This window comes from Acanthopagrus latus, chromosome 23 (genome assembly GCF_904848185.1).
Source record: "Acanthopagrus latus isolate v.2019 chromosome 23, fAcaLat1.1, whole genome shotgun sequence".
NCBI lineage: Eukaryota > Metazoa > Chordata > Actinopteri > Spariformes > Sparidae > Acanthopagrus > Acanthopagrus latus.
The window spans coordinates 23,360,234-23,381,946 of record NC_051061.1 but is presented as its reverse complement, the minus strand read 5'-3'; the positions used below and the strand labels follow the sequence as shown (position 1 = coordinate 23,381,946).

At 46.1% G+C, this 21,713-nt stretch overlaps 1 protein-coding gene and 1 long non-coding RNA gene across 16 annotated transcripts in view; one reads left to right on the top strand and one right to left on the bottom strand.

The window, feature by feature from the left end:
- Positions 1-21,713, bottom strand: part of LOC119014606 (RNA binding protein fox-1 homolog 3-like) — a 422,323-nt gene that overhangs the window by 19,498 nt on the left and 381,112 nt on the right. For 8 of the 9 annotated variants that reach the window (XM_037089938.1, XM_037089937.1, XM_037089940.1 and 5 more), the window contains 5 exons: positions 15,437-15,580; positions 11,028-11,081; positions 7,319-7,411; positions 6,320-6,380; positions 6,170-6,223 (listed from right to left, as the gene is read on the bottom strand). In XM_037089938.1, the coding sequence (XP_036945833.1) occupies positions 6,170-6,223; positions 6,320-6,380; positions 7,319-7,411; positions 11,028-11,081; positions 15,437-15,580 (406 nt within the window). The remainder of the gene's footprint in view (positions 1-6,169; positions 6,224-6,319; positions 6,381-7,318; positions 7,412-11,027; positions 11,082-15,436; positions 15,581-21,713) is intronic. The other variant, XM_037089943.1, reaches the window with a different exon arrangement.
- Positions 1-21,713, top strand: part of LOC119014608 — a 162,642-nt gene that overhangs the window by 113,031 nt on the left and 27,898 nt on the right. Inside the window, exon 4 of one of the 7 annotated variants that reach the window (XR_005073018.1) lies at positions 21,102-21,371. The exons of 5 other annotated variants lie outside the window; for them this stretch is intronic. This is a non-coding gene — a long non-coding RNA (uncharacterized LOC119014608). Of the gene's footprint in view, positions 1-21,098; positions 21,372-21,713 lie in introns of those variants that run through there. One more of the 7 variants, XR_005073019.1, reaches the window with a different exon arrangement.

Genomic DNA, 21,713 nt, shown 5'->3' with positions numbered 1-21,713 from the left:
ACGAGAGAAGGGAAAATGACTTTCAGAGAACATCCTCGGCTTGGCATTGCTTACCTTATGACAGAATACATTAGAGAGAGACGTGTGGCACTGCTTTCCCTATGACAGAATGCATTATGGGGAAGACAAGGAAACAATAGATTTAATCTTTTCTAGGTGCGCCTCATCGAGCACTCTCCCCTTTCCCAGCTCGCTGCTTTGTGCCGTACTCAGCAAGGATCCACATTTGCTGTACGCATCCTTTCCTGATGCCTGGCGAGGGGCAGCCTTGAAGCATAGGCAGGTAATGGATGCAATACCACTAGTTTCGCACCACGGCTTTTGCATAGTTTAGACACAATGGGCTAGCAGCGAGGAGAGCAGTGGGAGGGTGGACCGGGGGAGAGGTAGAGGGCGTTTCTAGGTGTTGGCGAGAGTCAAATGGGAGGCGAATTCTGTTGAACAACCTGACTAGATGTTCTGAACTTTCCCCAAGGGGAATTGGAGCAGATGGGCTGGACAGCCAAGGCCCAAACCTCAGCATGACCCCCATCTCCAAACCCATCTGGGAACGTCTTTAGCCAATCGCACAGCTACACATGTCCTCTGCTGACGGCTACCGGTGGATCCAGGCAGGAGGGCCGGGGTGAAAGCGTCAGAGGTTGGTGTGATGGTGCGACAAAATGCCCGCGGTCACAGATTAGAGGACAGACGATGTGATCCTCGGCTCTCTACTTAACCTTCAATCAGTCCAGTGGCTGTCTGATTACAAGCTGTGGAGGTGCATACAAACACTCCGGACTCCAGACGTGATTAAGTTGGCCTCCTCTATTCCAGCAATCGAAATTCCCTCACATCCCCCCTTCGCTCTGCTCCTCACCCTCAGCCCATCACCACGCAGTCATCCCCATTATTCTTCATCCCCAGCGCCGCCCCCTCATCACCCGCCCCTCACCTTATTCTTTTTTTTAAAAATTCATTTCCATGACATGTTTTGGGGGAATTCATCACCGACCACTTGAGTCTCTCCAATCAGACATCAGTGTGTGATGGGGCTCCTGTGGTAGTGGTAGTGGGGGGGGGGGCAGCTCAGTTGGGGTTAATAACATGAATCCAATGTGTTTCAAATGAACCCGCTGCCACAAAGGAGACGGCAGGCAGTCCCTCGGCATTGCAGATAAACTCCACCGCAATGAAGATCCATGGCAGCTCGTATATAATGGCGGCGTATATGTTCCTGGCGTGCCGGCGTTACCGTGTCGTGCGCAGCGTTAACCCTGCAGGTGGACGAGGCCAGTGAGCGCCCTAATGAACGATGCACACCCGAGCCCCGCTGCTTCAATAAAGCTGACAGGGAGACAGATTAGTGCTGCTTTTAAAAACACAGAGAGCCAGGTTTAATGTCTTCTGCCATTAACATCACGCTCCATTAGTGGGTTCTGCACACATATTCAAACTCTGCGTCTCATTTGGCCAGGTAACGCCCACATAGCTCCCCTCAACACACCCGCCAAGGTGCATGGCACTTTGTTTGCTGCCAGCGTACCGATAGACTGCCTGGACTTGCAGGGTGCCCCCTTTCCCCCCCCAAGTGATTTATAATGCTGACCTTGACATTTAAATTAGTCTCTTTTTTTGGAGCAGTGGACATCTGAGCGTAGTTGCTAAAGGGCAAAAACAATCCTCTTTGATAGTTTCCGAGGTGTGTGTGTGTGTGTTTTCTTTTTTTTTCTTTCCACCCTGCTCTTAACAAATCACGAGTATTTCTGGGCCCCAGAGAGTCCAATTGCCTCTTTTTCTTTTCTTTTTTTTTGGGGGGGGGGGGTAAATTTGTATGCAATATGCATGCGGTGATGTATGTGAATGTAAACTTATAATGAGTTGGCGATAGGCTACACTGCTTCAATAATAACCCATAAATCAAAGGCACTGTCACACCTTGGTAAGCCCGTGAAAAGCAACAACAGCCACGGCGTATGAGAGCACAAACCTGGTCTAGCCACCAAAGTCAAACACCTTTTTCCGAGAGGGGGGCTGGGGGAAAATATGAGTTATGCGCTGGAGGGCGGCGGGGTCACGCTGCACCTCATATGTCATACGTGTCAACTTGAGAGAAGCTCAATACCTGCAGAGCCAGTTGGACCTGAGGTAATCCAGCTCTGTGCCAATGATGGGGTCATAACCGGCTCCCATAAAGAAAGATCTGATTTTCCACAAGGTTGATCTCTCTAATACTTCCTGCTCAAATACATCGGGCAATGAGCACTTAATCCACGCACTGGGGACCAAAAACAGCTTAATCTAATCAAGAGTCTGGAGCTTAATTATCCCCCTAACGTACACTCCGACAATGAAAGGATCTGTCTACATATATTAAGATGGCAATTAGCCTTTCTTTGTCTGTCATTTACACAGCTGGTAGCTTTTTTTTCACAAGTCCTCGAGAAAACCCCACCTTTGTAGCACAAAATATGAACCGGCGAGTGAACAAAATTCTCATCTCCCGTCTCCACGGGAAGGAGCTGCAGAGGAGAGACTCTCTGTTTTAGCCTGAGGGGGGAGCGACCATATGAGAGGGGGTTTCTAGGTGGCAGCTGTCCACGGTGCTGAAAACATCCAACACGAGGAAGGAAGGATCCAGAAAAAAGTTGGCCGATTCTGCTAGAAACAAGCTCACAGTGCAGATCAGCTGATCTCTCAGTGGACTTCTGCTTCATTCAGTTCCATTTCTGCATGTTTTCATCCAACAGTCGTCTCTGTGACGGATTTATAGCTTAGTTTAAATCTGGAAAATGATCATACATACATGCAGGGATGCCTATAGATACAGGATGTGGTTAAAACAGTTACGTGTAATCAGGACTATCTAATCCGATTACAAAAAGCAGGTAATTGTAAACATTACAGCTTTGCCGATACTGGATTTTTGGGGCTGAGAAAATTCTGATATAATTATATTTTGGCAGATATAAACACATTTTTTATAAGAATCCCTCACATGTGGTTATCAAACACACAGGAGAGTGTTGGAATGTAACTAAGTACATCTACTCAAGTTGAACATTTCCATTATCTGCATCTTTATCATTGCGTTTTCTACTTTTACTCACATTTCACTACGTTAGTTAGACAATTTAAATTACGAGTTACTTTGAAGATTACAAGCTGTGTCAGAGGCAAAGTAAAAACACCCCGATAATCAGAAAAATTATGAATATCAGATCAGATTATCAGTTAACTGATGGTACACAGTAAATACATACATGTTAATATATGTATGATTTACTTTTACTTGTACTTTTGACACTTAAGTACATTTTAAATCATATTATTTTAAGACTAAGGTTTGATATCGGACTACATGTCGTCTGATACGAAACGTTTCTTTACAGTGTTAAAATGATGGACAGTTATTTAATTACCAGTGAAGCTGTTCTGTTATCGTATTATACTTTAAGACACATTGACATCAGAATTTGCAACTACAATTTTGATATTCTAGTCATATCAGCTGAAAGTTAATTGTAAACTTTTCCTTTTCCTTTCTTTGTTGATTTAACATTAGTTGTAGTTGCTGTTTGTGCTGCATAATATGTGATGATGGTCTTGAGTCACTTAAATAAATGAATAAATGGATGAAAAAGGAACTTTTTACTTCCCGATATCAGTATTAGCATCAGCCCCAAGAATCCAGTGTCAGTGTAGCTCTTAAGTACGTAAAGTATTTAGATTACTGGCACGTAATTTGTGGTCAGCAGGTGATTACATTTCTGAAACAATGAATTCAAGCGTAATATAAAGATATTTATCTTGAGCTGCATGGCCATATATAGTAGACAGGTGAACACGTATCTGTGGTGAAATAGAAACAGACCAGGACGGCGACAGTCAGCTGGTCCTTGTTATATATGAACAGATATATATAGACGAGGTGCAGGACGAGGACAGATTCCGGGGTTTGCTCTACAAAACTTTCCGTGTAAACCAGATCAGCGCTCAGTGAAAGAGGACAAAGGTGAGCGCAGGATGCTGGACGCCTACCAGCTGCCACACACTGTGATTTGTGGCACTGCCATGTTTTATTGCCAATCCCTCCATTTGACTGGGAACCCAATCACCTTGCTCCTCTTTCCTGGACCACCACCACCTCCTCCGCCCCTCTGTCCTCCCTCCATCGGGGCTCTGGGGGAGGTTTGGGTGTTGGGTGGTAACACAGGACATGGACTCTGGGTTGGCGCCGCATGCCTGTACCCTACTGACTACTCCACATCCCCCCCTCTCCTCCACCACCACCGCCCTCCTCCAGTGGTAGGAGGAGCCAATCTACCCTGGAAGAGGTTAAGAGCGAGGAGCCGGCATGAGGCTCTCATCCGTCATTCTCCTGAATGGGTTTTGAGGACAATAAACCTGTAGCGCCAGGACGAATGGAGACGAAGTGTGCTGTCACCGAGCCAGGATTTATGGCTCCCAATTTCACTGATCTCCCGCACAGAAATGAGGACTGATAAACAGTGATTAATCGCCTTTATATCCCATTTTACTCCCACCAAAAGTATATTAACTGTAGCTGTAATGATTTTGGAATACGTCCTGAATCCTGCGAATCTGATTTTTTTTTGTCTCTTAGAGGAAAAGGAACATCACAGTTGAAGGCTCACAGTCCGGATGTGTGTGTGTGTTTGTTTGTTTGTTTTTTTGTTTTTTTTTTAAGAGCTCAAACGGCCTTTTTGCTGCTCATCAGGGCGTTTTTTGTTTCAAAAAATGTATCTCTTATTTATGTTTCCCATCTTCCCAGCTGGCAAGCATATGTTGTCGTTTAGGCTTGGCAAACTCCAGTGCCATGTCAAGACGACTTGAAAAATTAGCAGCCAATAAATCACCCAACCCCTCCTGCTTCCCCTGCCTGGAGTGGTGGACCACACTCCCTCTGATTTATGAGATGATTTGGGAAGTGTGTGTGTGTGTGTGTGCGTGTGTGCATGAGTGTGTGTGTGTGTGTGAGTGTAAAGTGAAGAAAGTGTGCATGAGAGAGGCGACATGTATTAGTGTCTGTGCTCTACATAGGTTATCTATTTCTGTGTGCTGGAATGCTTTGGTGTGAGTGTTAAAAAAAAAAACAAAAAAACAGGGCAGGTTAGTGTGTGTGTGTGTGTGTGTGTGTGTGCGTGTGTGTGTGGGTCAGTGACTGATTGTTAATAGAAGTTAAGACTTACTTAACGTCCAGATTTTTAATTTAGTGAATATTCCACCTGACCACAAGCGTAACGTATGTGTTTGAGCTCGTGTGTGTGGATGAGAGTGTATTTGTGTGTGTGTGTGTGTGTGTGTGTGTGTGTGTGTGCATAATTATCAGGGGGAGGAAGTCGAAATCAAGGGAGTGTAGGGGGGAGGAGGAGGTGTGTGGGAGGCAGGGAGAGGGTGAGGGGTTGGGGATGAAATAAAAATGATAGATGACTGCTTTCTGTCATGGACAGTTATTTAGAGGTTCGCCGTAAAGCTGTCCGGGGAATGAACAGATTTTAGTCTAATGAGCAGAAAGGAAAGCCGTTAAAGTGGCGCGATGTGCTCAGCACTTCTTCCAAATGAAATAGTACCATTTCCCCCTCATTAAAATGCAAAGGGTTCATATAACATACAGCAATAAAGCTGGCATGTCGAGGCGGGGAGAGATAGGGAAAACCCCACTGAGCTCATCACATTCCTCCATTACTGAGACCAGAAGGAATAGCGGCCTTCGACAGGGTAGGTGCCAACAATATCGCTCACTCAATCTCCCTTATTCGGTTAGCTCTGTAAAAGTCAATCTGGCGCACTTGGCAAATCCATCCACAGCAGCAGCCTCCACAATCTGATAACAGTTGCAGGGGCGCTTGCTCTTGAAATCATTTTTTTTTTTCCAGCTTTACAGTTGCACACCGCGCAAACAATGGCTCAGGCTCCCTCAGCCACTCAGTGGAGGCTTGGATCATCCACTGCTTATCTGGGCCGCTCTCTCAGATTCACTTTGATTTGAGGGGAATTTCATGTTCAGTAGGTTCAGGATGAGCCCGATTGTAGAAATTCAGGGGGTCAGATTGGGATTGGCCGCGGCTGATAGCGGCCTCAGGTGCGGCGCGGCGCTTGTTGTGGTGGAAGGCAGAGAGAGAAAAACACTCAGGAACTTGAACTACGGGAGCTGGAGGTGACTTACCGGCGTACAGTTCAGGACCGTAGACGGCTCCCACCACTGGATTCAGCTTCCAGCCTGCAGAGGAAAAACACCGAACGCTCAACTCAGAACAAAATGGAACCGTTATCGTTTTCTTTTTGAAGGTTTTAAGATCCGGGTTGGGGCTCGTACCGTTCGTGTAAGGGTTGGCCACTTTCTTGTTTGTCATCACTCGTGCTGTTGCGTTGTTCACCTGTTTAAGGCAACGCAACACACACACACACACACACACACACACACACACACACACACACACAAACAGCCCGTTATCACTGACCTTCACATGTATTAACCAGATATCCACGTCTGATGGGCTAAAAGCAGGCAGCAAACCAACGACGACCGAAGGCAAAAAATTCATAAAATAATAGATAAATAAATAAATGATTATGTAAATGTTTGTAGCACTTTGGCGTGATTGAGTTTGGGTTCAGCCCTTTTTTTCATGAATTTATTCATCGTTTCAATTCTCTTACACATTATTAAATTACTGGCAAAGAAGAAGGGGGAAAGCATGCACCAATTACCCACAGGTATGAATCAAAATAATAAAAAAAAAGCAACATCCTCCAAATTCAGTAATTGGTTGGATAAACAAATGGATTCCAAAAGAAAAACACAGACAGTGCTTTGATTTTTCTTCTATTGACCTGATGAGAATGACTGAGCGGGGGCTCGGCTCGTCGTAAACAAGAGCGGAATTAGAGCAGGCGACACTAAACGATGGTGACGGGCGGGGTGGGGGTGGGGGGGGATGCAGGTCTTCTCAGATTTGACAGAAACCCGGAGGATGATGGCATGCATTCATTCTGCATTGTCAGGTAATGATGGACAACTGGCGTGTTCAGGTCGACATGTATGGATCCCACATTTTCTACTGAAGTTATGCGCACCATTATGCATGCATGCATCCGGGCACACGCACATTCAGGGATGCAGATTTCCAAATGCACATACATACATACATACATACATACATACATACATACATACATACATACATACATACATACATACATACATACATACATACATACATACAAGCACCCACATGCTAATCCAAAGGGTTTATAGGTAGGAGGCGGCAGGCAGGCAGGAGAGAAAGATTTGAAAAAAGGGAAATGAAAGCACCTCTATTTTGCGTCCCTCTACGATTGTACCGTTTAGTTTCTCCCGTGCACGATCAGCATCTGTGCTTGTTTCAAAAGTTACAAACCCAAAGCCCTGAGAGCGCCACGTTAGAGACCAGCAGAAGAAGAAGAAGAAGAACAGGGAGAAAGATGGACACACAAACACACACACCCACACACATTCACACAGAGAGAGGAGAGAGAGAGAGAGAGAGGAGAAAGAAAAGGGGAAGGGAGGAGAGAAGGGAACGAGAGGTGAGAAGAGAGGAGTAGGTGAGCAGCAGCGGCAGCAGAGTCGAGTTGTAAGCAGCCAGATTAATTAGAGGCAGTTAGTGAGGCGTCAGGAAACAGCAAACAGAGAGATCCGAGGAGGAGAGGATAACGGTGACATGACCTCGCACAACAACACCAACAAACCTGCCTGCTTTACCCAATTAAACAGCACGGCACCGGTGCCACGGGTGAATGTCAGGAAGCCGTGGATGCAAAACACTGTGTTAGCTGCCATAATAGTCGTATAATTATCTACACAGCTCCGGCAGCGCGGCCGCTCAAACAGGGCCGCCTGCCTTTTTGAAGAAGGTGGGCAGCGGGAGAAGGACTGTGAATCCTCGGCGGAGAGATGTTAACTTGATCTCTGACTATTTTCTAATGCGCTGCTCTAATAAGTCGGACGACTTTTTCTTTTTTTTTATCATGGAGGCAGAGTTACAGCGGCGCATTGATGTGAGGAAGCGAAAGGTGTCACCGCAAATACCATCCTCTGTGATAGAGAAGAGCGAGGGTATTGACTTTAAACCCCCGACCAAAATATACCCAACCTCTCATTTCCATCTCCCTCCCTTCCTCCCCCCACCACAACTCTCTGTCTCCCTCGGTCCCCTGGGGAGGTTTGTCACTTCCTTGAGTTATGTGGACTGGGATGCTGGACCTGAGCTCTATAGTGGAAGCATTAAGATATGCTGGCCAAACAAGTCCCATTCCTTTGGTTTCTATATATACTTCTAGAGGTACAGGCGGGTGGGGGTGGGGGGGGCGAGGGAGCATGGCCGGCGCTGCCTGATAATTGCTCGAGGATGTAATACATGTGAGAGATGGCGAGCGGCGTGATCTCGTATGCATACACAGGATCTCCGGGGCTGCTATTCCTAGCATAAATAACACGGGACCTGTCCTTGGGGAAAGAGAGATAAAGAAATAAATTCAAAAAAGGAATTGAGGGCAAAATTAATCCTTTGGACATTCACCCGACTGTGGTTACCCCCTCTATCTTTTTTTAAATTTTTTATTTATTTTTTTATCATGCACAAATAATTAGCTTACAAGAGGGGAGAGCGGAGCCACCATTTTTCAAAGGAGACAAACATATTGAATGCAAATTGCCAAAGCTTCATAGGAAATAGATTGTTTATTAATGGCCTGGTAGGTTCATTATGTAGCACACGGGATGCGGGAGAGAGAGAGGGAGAGAGGCATCATGGGTAATGGCTTTGTAGGGCACAAACAATAAATGCTTGTTACGGCGGAGGAGGCAGGTTTATCCGGTGCTCAATCTTGTCTGGCAGAGGGGGCCGAGTGCAGCAGCGTCGCCTGGTTGCGGGGCTCCCTGCATGCCTGTGTACGAGCCCGAACTACTCCCAGGTATGAATGGGAATCAATAGTATTCATGCCTCAACACCCAGCCAGGGATCCTGTCTGCTTTATGAATGGGAAGCTGTGGAGCTTAGTACACTCTATTAAATGAACAGCTGGATGAGAAGCACTCGGCTGTTCACACCACCGCAAGCTTCACCTGTCCATGGTAGGTGGTTAGGAGACTGATACTGCAGCGAGGCTGCGGCGCGGCGGCTATTTGTCTGGTGGCTTCTCGGCGCGCTCGGGGTTTAAGAGTTCAGATTATCTTTGAAAATACAAACTTGCATGTTCAAAACTGTTTAAAACAATAATAACAGGAGGTAAACTTTGAATGATAATGGATATTTCTGATCTGGCTCCTGTAACGTCGACTAGGAAATGTTTACATGCTTTAATGTCCATTTTTAGTCTCTTTAAGGTCCCCTGCTCTGATTGGTCAGCTCTCACAGGCCCTGAGTGTCACAGTGTCTATGCAGAACCAAGACCTGCTTTATAACTAAACCCAGAATACCATGAAAAGACCCAAAAACCAGTGTTTGTCCTCTGTGCCGCACGGCTTCATTGTTGTCGCTACGAACACACACCAGTTTATTTTAACACAATCCCACAGAAACACAGTCCTGCCACTGGCAACACTCAATGGAGCGCCAAATGTAGATTAATCCGCCACTAAAAATAGTCCCAGACAATGGCACACTTCAGTCCCGATTAAAGGTCCAGTGTGAAGGATTTAAAAGGGGGATTTATTACCTTGCGAGGCAGCTGGATTTGTGAGATCATCGCAAATCCATCTTGCCTGCAGCTGTGAGCATGCAGTGGTTGATCCTTTGAGGAACGACTGGTTTAGATGTGACGACCAGTTTGAAAACAGCAATGGCGGCGACTCAGGAGGTTAGCGTGGTATCAGTTGTATCAGCAGAGAACAGCGCTGAAGACTGCCTCGATTAAAAAGATGTTTGGTTCTGATTGGTTGAAGTTACCCCGTTACAAACAGATGGTTCATCCAATCACCTGCCAAGTTATTTCCCCAAAAACAGTTTCTAAGTGTGTCGTCCCAGATGGTTTTGTGAAAGGAAACATCTTGTGTTTCAGCTTCAGGGATTTAAGGACCAGAATAGAAGAGAATATTTATAACTATGTTTTAATTTGTGTAAAATAAGACTTGTTGTGTTTATTAGCTTTAAACTAGCCTCTCAAACACTGGCTGTAGTTTTTGGACGTTTAGCGTTTCACTCTTTCTTGAGTGTGAGATGAGGGGTGTTGAGTTGGTTGCCATCTGCAACCTCACAGCTTGATGTTTCTGAATCCTACAAACTGGACCTTAAAGGGAGGTTTTCTAAAAGCTGCAGCGACCTGCAGTGAGCTTTTTAAGAGTATAAATAAATCTATATATAAATGACCTCATCTTAAAGATTCACTGTACGTCTTCAGTAGGAACCAGCGGACTTCAGGGGACATTCTGGTGGTTTTGGTCTTTTCTGGGGATTTGTTGACAGTTATAATTATACCTAACTATAAATGTAAGTATCCTGGATTTGGCCGTAAATTGAACATGTCAAAGCTTCCACGCATCAAACAGGAGACGTTGCTGATTGTCCGGAGTTTGAAGTGTGTGAGGTGAAAAGCAGGATTAGCCTTCAAATTTATTCACAAGGCATCCAGCGGAGTCTTATTCTCATCCTGATTTATCGTGCATTTAAAAAAACAAAATGATAAAACCTGAATAATGTAGGACCAACAGCAAGGCTTCAAAGAGGATCCGGTCCCTAAACAAGCAGTTTCAATTCCATAAGCTTGAGGACCTGCAGCCTGCTGGCGGATTAAGTGAATTGTGAAACAGCTCAATAATGAATTGATTGACAGGGCTAATGATTCACAACTCGGGTTAGAGCTGCAACAACAAAAACAATAGGGAGGGAGGGAGAGCGAGAATAGAGAGGCATGGTGGATGCAGCTCTCCAGGACCAGGCTTAGGGACCACTACTCTCAGCCAATGTACACACTACACTAATGCCATCATTAGGAAACAGAAGAAGTACATGGTAATGAAGCAGCTGGCGTTCTAGTTCACTTACCTTGGATCCTCGCTCATTAAAGATAATCTCCACATCTAAAATCTTTCCAAATTGCTGCAGAGAGAAAAGAAACAAGAGAAGAGAAGAAGCGGGGCAGAGATGGAGTTAGAAAGCCTCGCTGACGGTGAATTCATGAGGAGGACGACTGGAGAAAGGAAAAAAAAAAAAACAAAACATTAAGGCAATATGGAAGTGTTACTTTTGTGAGGAGATGGTGGTCAATTTGCATTTGTTAGCTCGGCAAACAGTTTCTTGAAGCCGGCTGGCGCGCCTTAAAAAAGAGAACTCCTCGCTCGCTGCTTTAATGCATTTCCACCGATGCTATATGGAGGGAGATCACAGCGACTGTAAAAAAATACCGGATCTTTGATTCCATATCAGCATTTTCTGATGTTTGTTTGCTCGCTTGTTTCAACGCTAAGAGGGAGAGAGAAAAAAAGAGACGCGTCAGATAAGATTTTGATGTTTTGAGAGATGCGAAAAACGCCTCCACCTTCACGATCACCTGAGGAAAACTCGCTCCTTCACGTCTCTCGAACAGAGAAAAGTTTTTTATTTTTTTTTTGGGTGGATCAGCTCCGAGTGCACCTTGCTATCCTTTCTATATCTGCCTCTTCTTTATTCTCTCTTCCTCTCTTTGTTTGTGTGCTCTCACAGTCAACAGGACTAAGGGCCAGTCCCCGGGGGTTAACATGCTCCAGCCTTTCGATTTAACAGGCCTGCCTTTGGATCATTAGAAAACAGAGGAATGAAAGTAAACTGTAAGTTCCTCTAATGAGTGGAGTGAGAGCGACTTTTAATTGCTGTCTACAATGGCCGTATTATTTCATTAAAAGTAATTACCCTGTCAAGCGGTCCGCGTCGCCTTCATTTCGGCACAACAGGGAAGAAATGGGCCTTCCATGTGGTCGACGCTCAATGGGAATGGATGGATCGTTTGACTGAGCCACTAATAGGGGTTAGGAGGAGCTGGCTATTATCTGGCTGAAGTGAGTGGAGTGGGCTCGAGGAGGTGAAGGGTTTACGGGATAGCGAAAAACATATGTTGCCTCCCACTCGAAAGGGCTACGCGGTGACCTAACCACAACAAGTTAAAGGCAAAACGAGGCTCAGTTATTTAAAACCGCCTCTGTTCCAGAAAGCTGCACCTCCTCCTCCTCCTCCCCCGACACACATCCGCTCTGGAGAGCAGATTCCATAGATCCTATCCACACATCTGCCTCATATGGCGCTCAGCTTCATTGATTCGAATGGGAAGCGTTGGCTCGATCGCACTCACAGGCATTTATATCCCAGCGTGATGCCCCTTTCGCGCCTGAGATGACAATGCTTTCCCCACGCAATGTGCAGATGCTAATTGTTTTAACCGAGCGTAATGGGCTTGTGGCGTCGATTAATTAGTTTCAGAGGAAGTCGTCTTTGTGGATTTCCACATGGCGCTGGGGACTGCTCGCTGCTCACCAGTGATCTCATGCACTCCCATCCCCACCCACCTACTCACACACACACACACTCCTGCACACACACACAGAAACAGCTGCATCAGCAGCACCGATAAACAATAGCTTCAATGGGAGGAGCCTCCAGAGGGAGGATGGGGGGAGTGATGTCAGCTGAGACGCTGCAGCTACATCCATCCATACATGGACTGTAAGAACTATTCAGTACTGATGTGAAAGTATAAGTTACAGAATCACATTCACCACATCTTGTCTTTTTATGAACATTTAGCAAATTGTGCGGCTGCATTTAAGACCATCGTTTTTTTTTTCCTTTCATTTCCACGACGCTTCCATTACATTATTGAATCACGCCGTGCAGAATCATTCTGCGCTATAAATACAGAGGAGTACGTCGGATTAATATTTGATATTTACATAGAAATGAACAGAAACCAGTGGCAGCCTGGAGTAGTTAGAATGCACCGCATGAATACAAAAATCGGAGGCAGAAATGTTAAGTATAGTGCATGATTCGCAGTGAACACGCTGGCACAGTGCTTTGATACGGCGTGGCCTTTCTCCTAAATGAAATTACAGCACGCCTTAAGCCTCAGAGAGTGGAAGCAACAAACAAGATCGAGGCCACTGTGCCTCCACCTTTGATTAGCTTGAATATCTTTAAGCTCTTCACAAACCTATAATTACGCTACCGCAGCCCTGTGTATTCAAACAGTCGAGAGCCGGAGTGGAGCGTGTTCAGACGCAGCAGTCAGTGTGACAGCAGGATGTGGGGGCAGGGCAGAGGTCCTGATTGCTCCGGGGAGCGCTGTGAGAGCCCTTACATGCGCTGAGAGAAGCGGCGCTGAAGAACCCAGTCGCACAAACGAGGGCACCCTCGAGCAGCGCAGCATGGCCGCCGCACGGAGCTCGCCGGCTCCCCTCGCGCTTGGAGTGTTTTCATTTCCCCCCCCCGCACTTGCTAGCTCTCAGAGATCACAGTTTCTAATTACTGATTAAGGTCCGCTGTGGTCGTCCTAATGAGCCCTTCATTCAGCACCTCGTTAAAGGCTCACAGGTTTCTCCACACCCTTAATCCTGCGGCGCGCGGGGTGCATCTTGGGCCACCCTGTCGTGTTTCAGGGTGCCAGCTCCGAAAGCTTTCTACTGCTGGTGTCACTGCAGAGTTTTTTATTTTTTCTTTTTCCCCTCCTCGCAGCGACTTTGCTCTGCTGTGGGGGGGCTTTTCTGTAGCAGCACCTCCACTCTGTCTTCCTGCCTGCATGTGTGTGGGGTTTCACTCATGCGCAACAGTAATGGTGTATTGAGCCGGTGGCGCTCCAGAAGCCATTAGAGCTAGAGGGATGAGGCTTTGCACACGCTGATCACACAAAGGCCCATTGTGGAGGCCATGTCAGAGGGTGGAGCAGACCAGCTATCTCCCTGCCAAGCTCTACCCAAGACGATCAATCCCACAATCCTCCACGATGCCAACCCACCGAGAAGGGCAGGGCATGTACCAGGAAGGACCGGGCACCACGTGGGTGAGGAGGGTGATTGAGGGGAACTGGGTGGGCCGCGATCAATTTGGTATCGTATATCTGCATGCGGCCGGCCAGGCACACAAAGCCTCCGAGCTAATTACTGAGGCGATTTGGATTCCACACGACCTGCACCAGAGCTGGGAACAATAAAGCCAACAATCAGAGAGAGAAAAGCCAGAGAGAATGAGAGAGAGCGAGCAGCCATGTTGTCTGCAATTTATAAAGCCACAGCCCGGGCCTCTCGAGTAATAAATATCATCAGCTGGATGTTGTCTTCATAACGATGAGAATTAACGCCTCTGGGCTCTAATGGTCCAATTAGCGCATAACATTTAAAGTACATTTTTGGCAATCGTCTCCATTCAGATCCATTATCGTTATTGAATTGGGGGATGTTTGGTTCAATTCTTATTGAGGCTTTTGTGAGGCATGAGGGGTGAGCGGCTGAGCTATTCATTGCCTCATTAATTTGGCGAGAGACGGAGAGAGAAAGAGAGAACTTCTCTTTTTAAAGGACCTCTGCTGTGACGACGTTTGATCTGACGGTCTGCAGATGACCGACCGCTGTGGTTGTGTAACCTCCTGAACTGGTAATAAAGAAGAAAATGAAATAAGAAATTCTGTTGTTAATAAAAACGTGTGAGATCTGGAGAAACACACGTCAAAACCTGAGCAGTCAGAAGATCAAATGGATTCGAAACCAACCTCAAGTTATTTAAAATCTCTTTGGGAAAGACTGAATTATTACCGTGCCGGGTTTCATATCTCAGCTAACTGTTGTCAGTGCAGCAGTTTTATTCTTACACATCAGCAGGCCTTTATGACTGATTCGGATGTTTTTCTTTACTTTTCAAGGTTATTTTTACCCGACCGTGTCGTTCCTACAATTAAAAACGTGGCGTTTGTTCGTGAGATTTTAGCCCCACGGCTCATTTTCCCCCTGAAGCTTAATAAGCCAGATATTCTATTTAATAATAGTGTAATCACGTCTATTGCTGTTGGTGAAGGAGCCATATGTGTCAGTGGAGGTGGAGGTGCATCTAGCATAAAACACAACGGGACAACCTGCAATAATTACCAACACTCCTGCCATGCTAAATTAAGCAATATTACAGGAAAACAGTCTTGCCGATAATGGCGGTGAAGCACACCCTTGAGTATAATTTCGCGATTGTATAACGTTTACCGACAGAATAGGAGATAAAATCTAAATGTGTTCATGTTGTGGGGCAATAAAAGAACTTTCTGCGTGTTGTTATTTCCGTTTCATACATGCGGGTCTGACTAATAACTGTAACACAACCCTGTCAGTCAGTAAACTCCTGCAGGAGTTAACCTAGCGAGTACGGTGTTTTACCGAAAGCCACAAAAAAAAAAAAAGGAAAAAAAAAAAAGATGTGAGTTGTAATGCGTTCCTGGTACTCACCCCAAACATTTGCCTTAGGTCAGGGTCCCGGAAGCGGAAGGGAATGTTGGAGACATGTAACCTTTTGGGCTGCTGCTTCTCTGAAGAGTCTGAGTGCTGGAGCTGGAGCTGCTGAGAGCCCTCTGTTTGCGTCACATCATCTGTCTGCCGGAGGGAAACAAACAGAGAGAAGACACAAGCTGCTCATTAGTGGCTACAGTATACTGTACCTCCTGGTCATGAAGTATGGGCAGGGTGGGGGTTTCTGAAACAGGAGGGTGGATGCGGGGGATGCAGGGTTTTGGGGGGGGGGAGGCCCTGGCTAACTAACTTACTCAGCGTCTGCCATTTTTCAATCCGCCGAGAAAGCCAAAGCGATAAACAGCCGATGACTTATAGTGTCAAACCTGAGGTTGTGCATTACAAATCCACTTATTAATCTCTTGCACTTAGCTCTTGAGCAACAGGGAAGATTGAAGGCGCTGACAAAAAGGCGTGGATATAGATCCCACAGAGCCCTGACATGTCTAGACTAAAGACACATTATTGGTGACGTTTGCACACAGCCATCGGAGTGCGAGGCCCAAAGCCCTCAGCGTTGTTGTTTCCATCATTATGCGAATGCTATGCTGACATTTCTATATAAATGACGCGTCGCGTGTCAATGACAAATTCCACTTGTTTCTCTGTGTGACACCGGTGATGGATTTCACTGAGGGAGCTGCCGGCTTGTCTGTTCAGATGGACCTCGTTTTTTTTTTTGTTTTTTTGAGGCCGTTTCTTTTTCTGCTGTTTTTTTTTTTTCTGTGGACAAAAGAGACTATCCTCTCTTTTAATGTTGCCTTGTGGAGGATACGTATTCTGATCTCAATAGATTTGTTTGTTTATGTCTTTCAAAAATGCATTTGACTGTTACAGAATATAGGTCACAAGTGTTCGCTAGTCTGCCGTCTTTGTGTTTCAGGCTTTGGTTGAGTTTAAGCAGCTGAAACTCGTCAGTTAAATGAAGGAATTGTTAATATAGTTCTTCATCTTCAAAGGTTCAGTTATTTGTGTTGTTTTTCTGCCCTCTTGGCAGAAATGGAATATAAATCATTATGATTTCCTTTGTGTATAATCACCTGAAACTGAGAATGAGCCTTTATATCGAGGGTTACTTTTGTTGGTTGCGTTGATCTACAAACTTCACTGCTAGATGCCAATAAATCCAGCACACTGTACCTTTAGAACACAAGATCAATATCGATCTCATGTATGAACATCAAGAGTAAAGACAGAACCAGCAGGAAACTAGCCTAGCTTAGCATGAAGACTGTAAACAGGGGAACAGCGAGCTCGACTGTGTCTGCAGGAAAGGAAAACAGCCCTAATGAACACTAATTAACACACGTCTCATTGTATAATTGGAACAGCTGCACAGATTAGTCAATTAATCGATTGACAGAAAATGAACTGCCAACTATTTTGATAATTGATTAATCCTTTCAGCAGTTTGTCGAGTAGAAAATGTCAAACAGATTTAAGATCCCGGCCTCTTAAATGTGACGACTTGCAACTTTTTTTTTGTCATTTATAAAAGTTGATATGGAGTCTTTGGGGTTTTTTAATAGTTGGTTGGACAAAATATCTAAAGACTGAATGATTAATCGGGCTCAAAATTAGCACCAACAACCAAAGTATCCCTTGCTAACAGAAAAGTTCTGTTTGCACCGTGAAGCGACAGATTTGGGTTTTGGTTGTGAGTTCTGGCACTGTCGCGACGACGTCCTGGACTCACTGTCACGGCGGGGTTGCCAGGTTTGGTACCATCTTGCCTGAGACCTTTACTAGCAGCTGTAACTACCAACTGCACTTGGCAACGCGCTCTAGAACTGGTTGTTTGTCAAGCATCACGAATTGGAATTTTTTTACATTGTATAACGGACTGAAACAAACGATTAATTAAACCGTTAGTTAGTGAGCGATATAGATGTTGTTTGGCACTTTAGGGAGAAAGACGGTCGTGGTGAGAGGAAAGTGACCATCAGTGTGATTTCCTGCAGATCTATAACACTGGACAAGAGGACAATAATTACTCCTACGGCCACAAGAGGTCACTCGCCAGGACGACGTAACGTTTGTTTTTTTAGCGTTTGATCAAACAGCCGGCGCCGCGCGTTTTCAGCGACGGGAGCAGCCTTCGTTCTGCAGAAGCAACATGATTAAAACAAATAAAATCCAGCCATGATGTGGTGTAGATGACTCGGAGGGGGACTAACGACACACACACAGCGAGGAGGAGGAGGAGGGGGAGCGCGAGAGACAACGAGAGAGTGGAAGTGGCAGATATTGAGCACAAAAGCTGTTTGAATGTGATATGTAAACTGCAAGGTCTCCTGGGAAGTGCTCTCTGAGCATGGCAAACACACTATACACTGGCTGGGAAGTCACAGACACAGGCGCAATCTTGTACCGAGATACAGACGTGGAAAGGGAGTAGGTTGTTGCCAGAGTACAAACGGTTCAGATGACACACACACACACACACACACACACACACACACACACACAGTGATAACCCTCGCCCTGCTCCGAGGCTGTCAGATGGCTGCAGGCCACTCTTAGTGATACATTTCCCACCATTTAGGAAATGGGGTAGGGATTTATTCATTATAATTCATCATCACAGTATTATCATTATCATCATGATCGTAATGATGATCGCCTTTATTATTCTCATTATCATAATCACAATCTCCACTGTAATGGCCGTCATTTATTTGGTTTTTATGGCCCATTCCGAGACGGTGACATACATTGTTAACAGTGACAGTTGTTTGATTCAAGGTCCCACTCCGTCTCCCCTGCAGCCATCCAGGTAGGGCAGGTGGGTGGCAGATACCTAAGTCCCGCCTAGCCTTGACGGCGGCCGGACCAGAGGTTAACAAGTGGCGAAGGACACGGGAGGCGGGGAGCGCGGCGACCCGGCGGGCCGGCCCGTAAGGAGTGGATTTGTGACAGAGAGAGACGGGCGGCGGGGTCTTAACTCTGCTGTGTCCTCGCGTGCTGGAGGTTAATAGCCTGAGTAGCCATGTTGGGCCCCGGGGGTGACACATTGCAGACAGATGCTGGGACCGTGGAGGGTGACAAGGTACCAGAGCCCCGCGGGTCAATCTGTTTCATCGGTCACACATGACACTATCGACCTTTAGCGTATGTTGCCAGACTACCGAGCACCTCTGTCCTCCAGCTCTGTCTGTCTGGCTTTTTATCGCGGCGAGCGCAGTCGCGTGTTTGCAAACATCCAGATTAACTTTCACTCGGCGCTCAGACAGGCCGGCAGCACGTTGACATGGAGGGCAAATACACATATGGAGAACACAAATACTGAATCGCTGACTCCAGAGCGCCCCTGACTGCATACTACTAACTCAATAAGTTGGAGTGTCACTGAGATCCGGGATGGCTGCCTCTGCGCCGCTGCTCCCGAGGCTCTAGCCTGCCTGCCTGGTTGTGAGATGGTGGTGTTGCAGTGGAAAATAATTACCTCCGTATTACCATAGGAGGCCACCTTCAGTGGCACTTTACTGTCCCGACAGCTGCTGTCATGGGGAGGAGGAGGAGGTGGGATGCAAAACATGCCGTCACCGCCGAAGCCAGCAAACCAGAGAGTGAGAGAGCTGTCAGCTCCGGCAACTCTCCGGCTTCCTGTTCAGTCATTTCTCTAAAAGACTCCCTAGCTGTTATTTGCAAATCGCCTGCAAAGTGCTCTGCTCAGCACTTTCCCCCTCCTCGCAGAGTGGCATTACAAGAGCATAATTGAAACTATCTGATTGGAATGCTGCCAAGCAGGTAGATTACATCCGATTAAATAGGGGGGGATACTGAGTCTTCGCTCACAAGAATTATAATGCCTGAGCTTTAATTCATTATTTTCCTCTCCCAGTCCTCCACTGTTTGTTTTTCTTTTTCTAAAGAAGCTGTAAATATATTTCCTCCATCACCTGAGAGGGAGCAGGGGGGAGGAGAGGGGCCGCCCCCACCTCCTCCTCCTCCTCCTCCCCCGCGTTCATTTAAAGTAGAGGAAGGTGGAGGAGTTATTTTAGGGCGGCAGTCACGTTCGTTTTCTGCATAAACAACGTTCGGTGATTGGGAGTCGACGTGCCAATAAAGTTTGAATGGGCCAAAAAATCTCCTACGACGGCTGCATGATAAAAATACTTCGGTTCGTTAATTATAAAGAGGCGAAAGAACAAGTGTGGATTCATGAAAAAGGAAGTCGAGCTGAAATTTGAGATTCTGGATGAATTCAGAAACTGTGGTGCAGTGCTCCTCCAGGTACAGCAGCTGAGGCTCATGGGTAATGCAGTTTTTAGAACCAGCCTCTATGCTAAACTGACCTGACGACGAACTTTAAATGCACAGAATGTTGAATGAAAACAATAATACACAAAGAGATGTTGTGCAGCAGAAGAGGATGATGGGAGTTGTTCTTTTCCACCATTTCTACCTGATAGTGTTGTAGAGTTTTATTTTGAGTTGCTACGGGCGTCACAAATCGATTGGAAAGCAGCATTTGTAAAACTGCCAAAGATCCTTTATTGATTTGCCAGGGAAGAGCTCTCACTGCGGTCAGATTTGAGAAACCAAACTTTGTATAACAAACTGATGTTTTCTCTTTTGTTTTTAATTGTTGGTGTTCTTTGTTGAACTCTGGACTCTTTATTAGATATGTATATTTATAGATTTACCTTATATATGTATATATATATGTGAAATACCTCCATTTTTTTTTTTTTTTAAAGAATTGTGATTTCTTTCCCCATCAGAAGACAAAACAACAGGAAAACTTCTTAATGTTTCTAACTCCTCTGTCCGACAGAGCTCCACTGCTCTCCAAAAACTATTAAAAACACACCACTGAGCAGTCCTGCTGCCCCAAATACCCACCAGGGCACCAAATGTGGATTAATCCGCCACGGAAAATAGTCCCTGAGCAATAAAATGCACTGTTTCCTCCGGTTTGTTTAAAATGAGGAAGGTTTTTTTTTTTTTTTTCTTAAGTTTTATGTGTTCAGTAGAAACCAATCAGCTCTGAGTTGAGAACAGGTTAAAGGAAATAAAGAAAGTTTCAGGAGACGTCGTTGGTTTTGGTCTTTTCACGGAGACGTCTTGACCATAAGTAATATCGAGTAACAGCAGCCTTCTCCTTTAAATTATCGATGAGAGTTTTATGTTGGGGAACACTGAGGGCATCTATAATATATTTGGAATGAGGGTTTACAGCGGGGTGAGTGTCACGTGGCTCCTCCCACCTCCTGATAACGCAGTCACCCCCCATTTTTTTTTAAATGGTGGCCTACATGCTGCCATCAGCGCCGCCTCTGAAAGCGACACCGCCCGTGAGAGAGCGTGTGTGTGTGTTTGCATGAGCTCGGCCATGTTTTCCACATGCCCCTGTGTGTTTCGGCGTGTGTGTGCGTCTATGTTATCACAGTCCCCCAGAATACCCTTTGGAAAGTCTTCACGCCGCTGACACGGGCTGTGAAAAATCTGGAATTGAGTGCTGCCCTAACGCCACTGCCTTAATTTGTTATCTGAAAAGAGAATGATTACTCATGAAATTCAACCAAACCACAGACTATTTGAACTGAGCCAGATAACGAGCTCAGTTTTTTTTTTTTTTTTCCCTCTCTTTCTCCAGCAGAGCTCCCTGGCAGCCCTCTGCTACCCTCATCTCTAAGGATTTGGAGAAAAGTTGGGGGCTGCCTCTCTTCCTCAAGTCGCCTGCTTTCAAGTCAGCTTGTTTGAACATGGCACAGAGCGAGGTCCCATAGGTCTGACTCTGGACAACACCACCTTCCCCAGTATAGACGAGCGACTGGTAGACACAGACGGATACAGAGAAGCCGACAGAGTCCCTGCGCCTCATTAAAACATACACACCATCCGCTCTCTGCGGGGAATTCACACAGAATCCATACGTTTCACTGAATTTTCACTCTCTCTTGACTCTTTTTAAGTCCTTAAGTCGAGAAGATGTGCAGAGTAAAGCGTCGTCGTGGGGTAGAGAAGCTGAGCGCAGCAGAGTCGAGCCGAGGGAGGAGGAGGTGGGTGAGGAGGGTGAGGGAAAAGGGAGGGAGGGGGAGTCGCTGATCTGCTCCCTCAATCTGTGTTTCTGCAGGGTGCCCTAATCAAAGGCACCCGTGCCCGTCTGTGGCACCCAGAGCAAACAGGCTGGGTCTGTCATTAAAGCCGGGGAACACAGCGGTGGGCGACACTACACCAGCGGCCCCCGAGGATTAGACTCTCTGTTTAC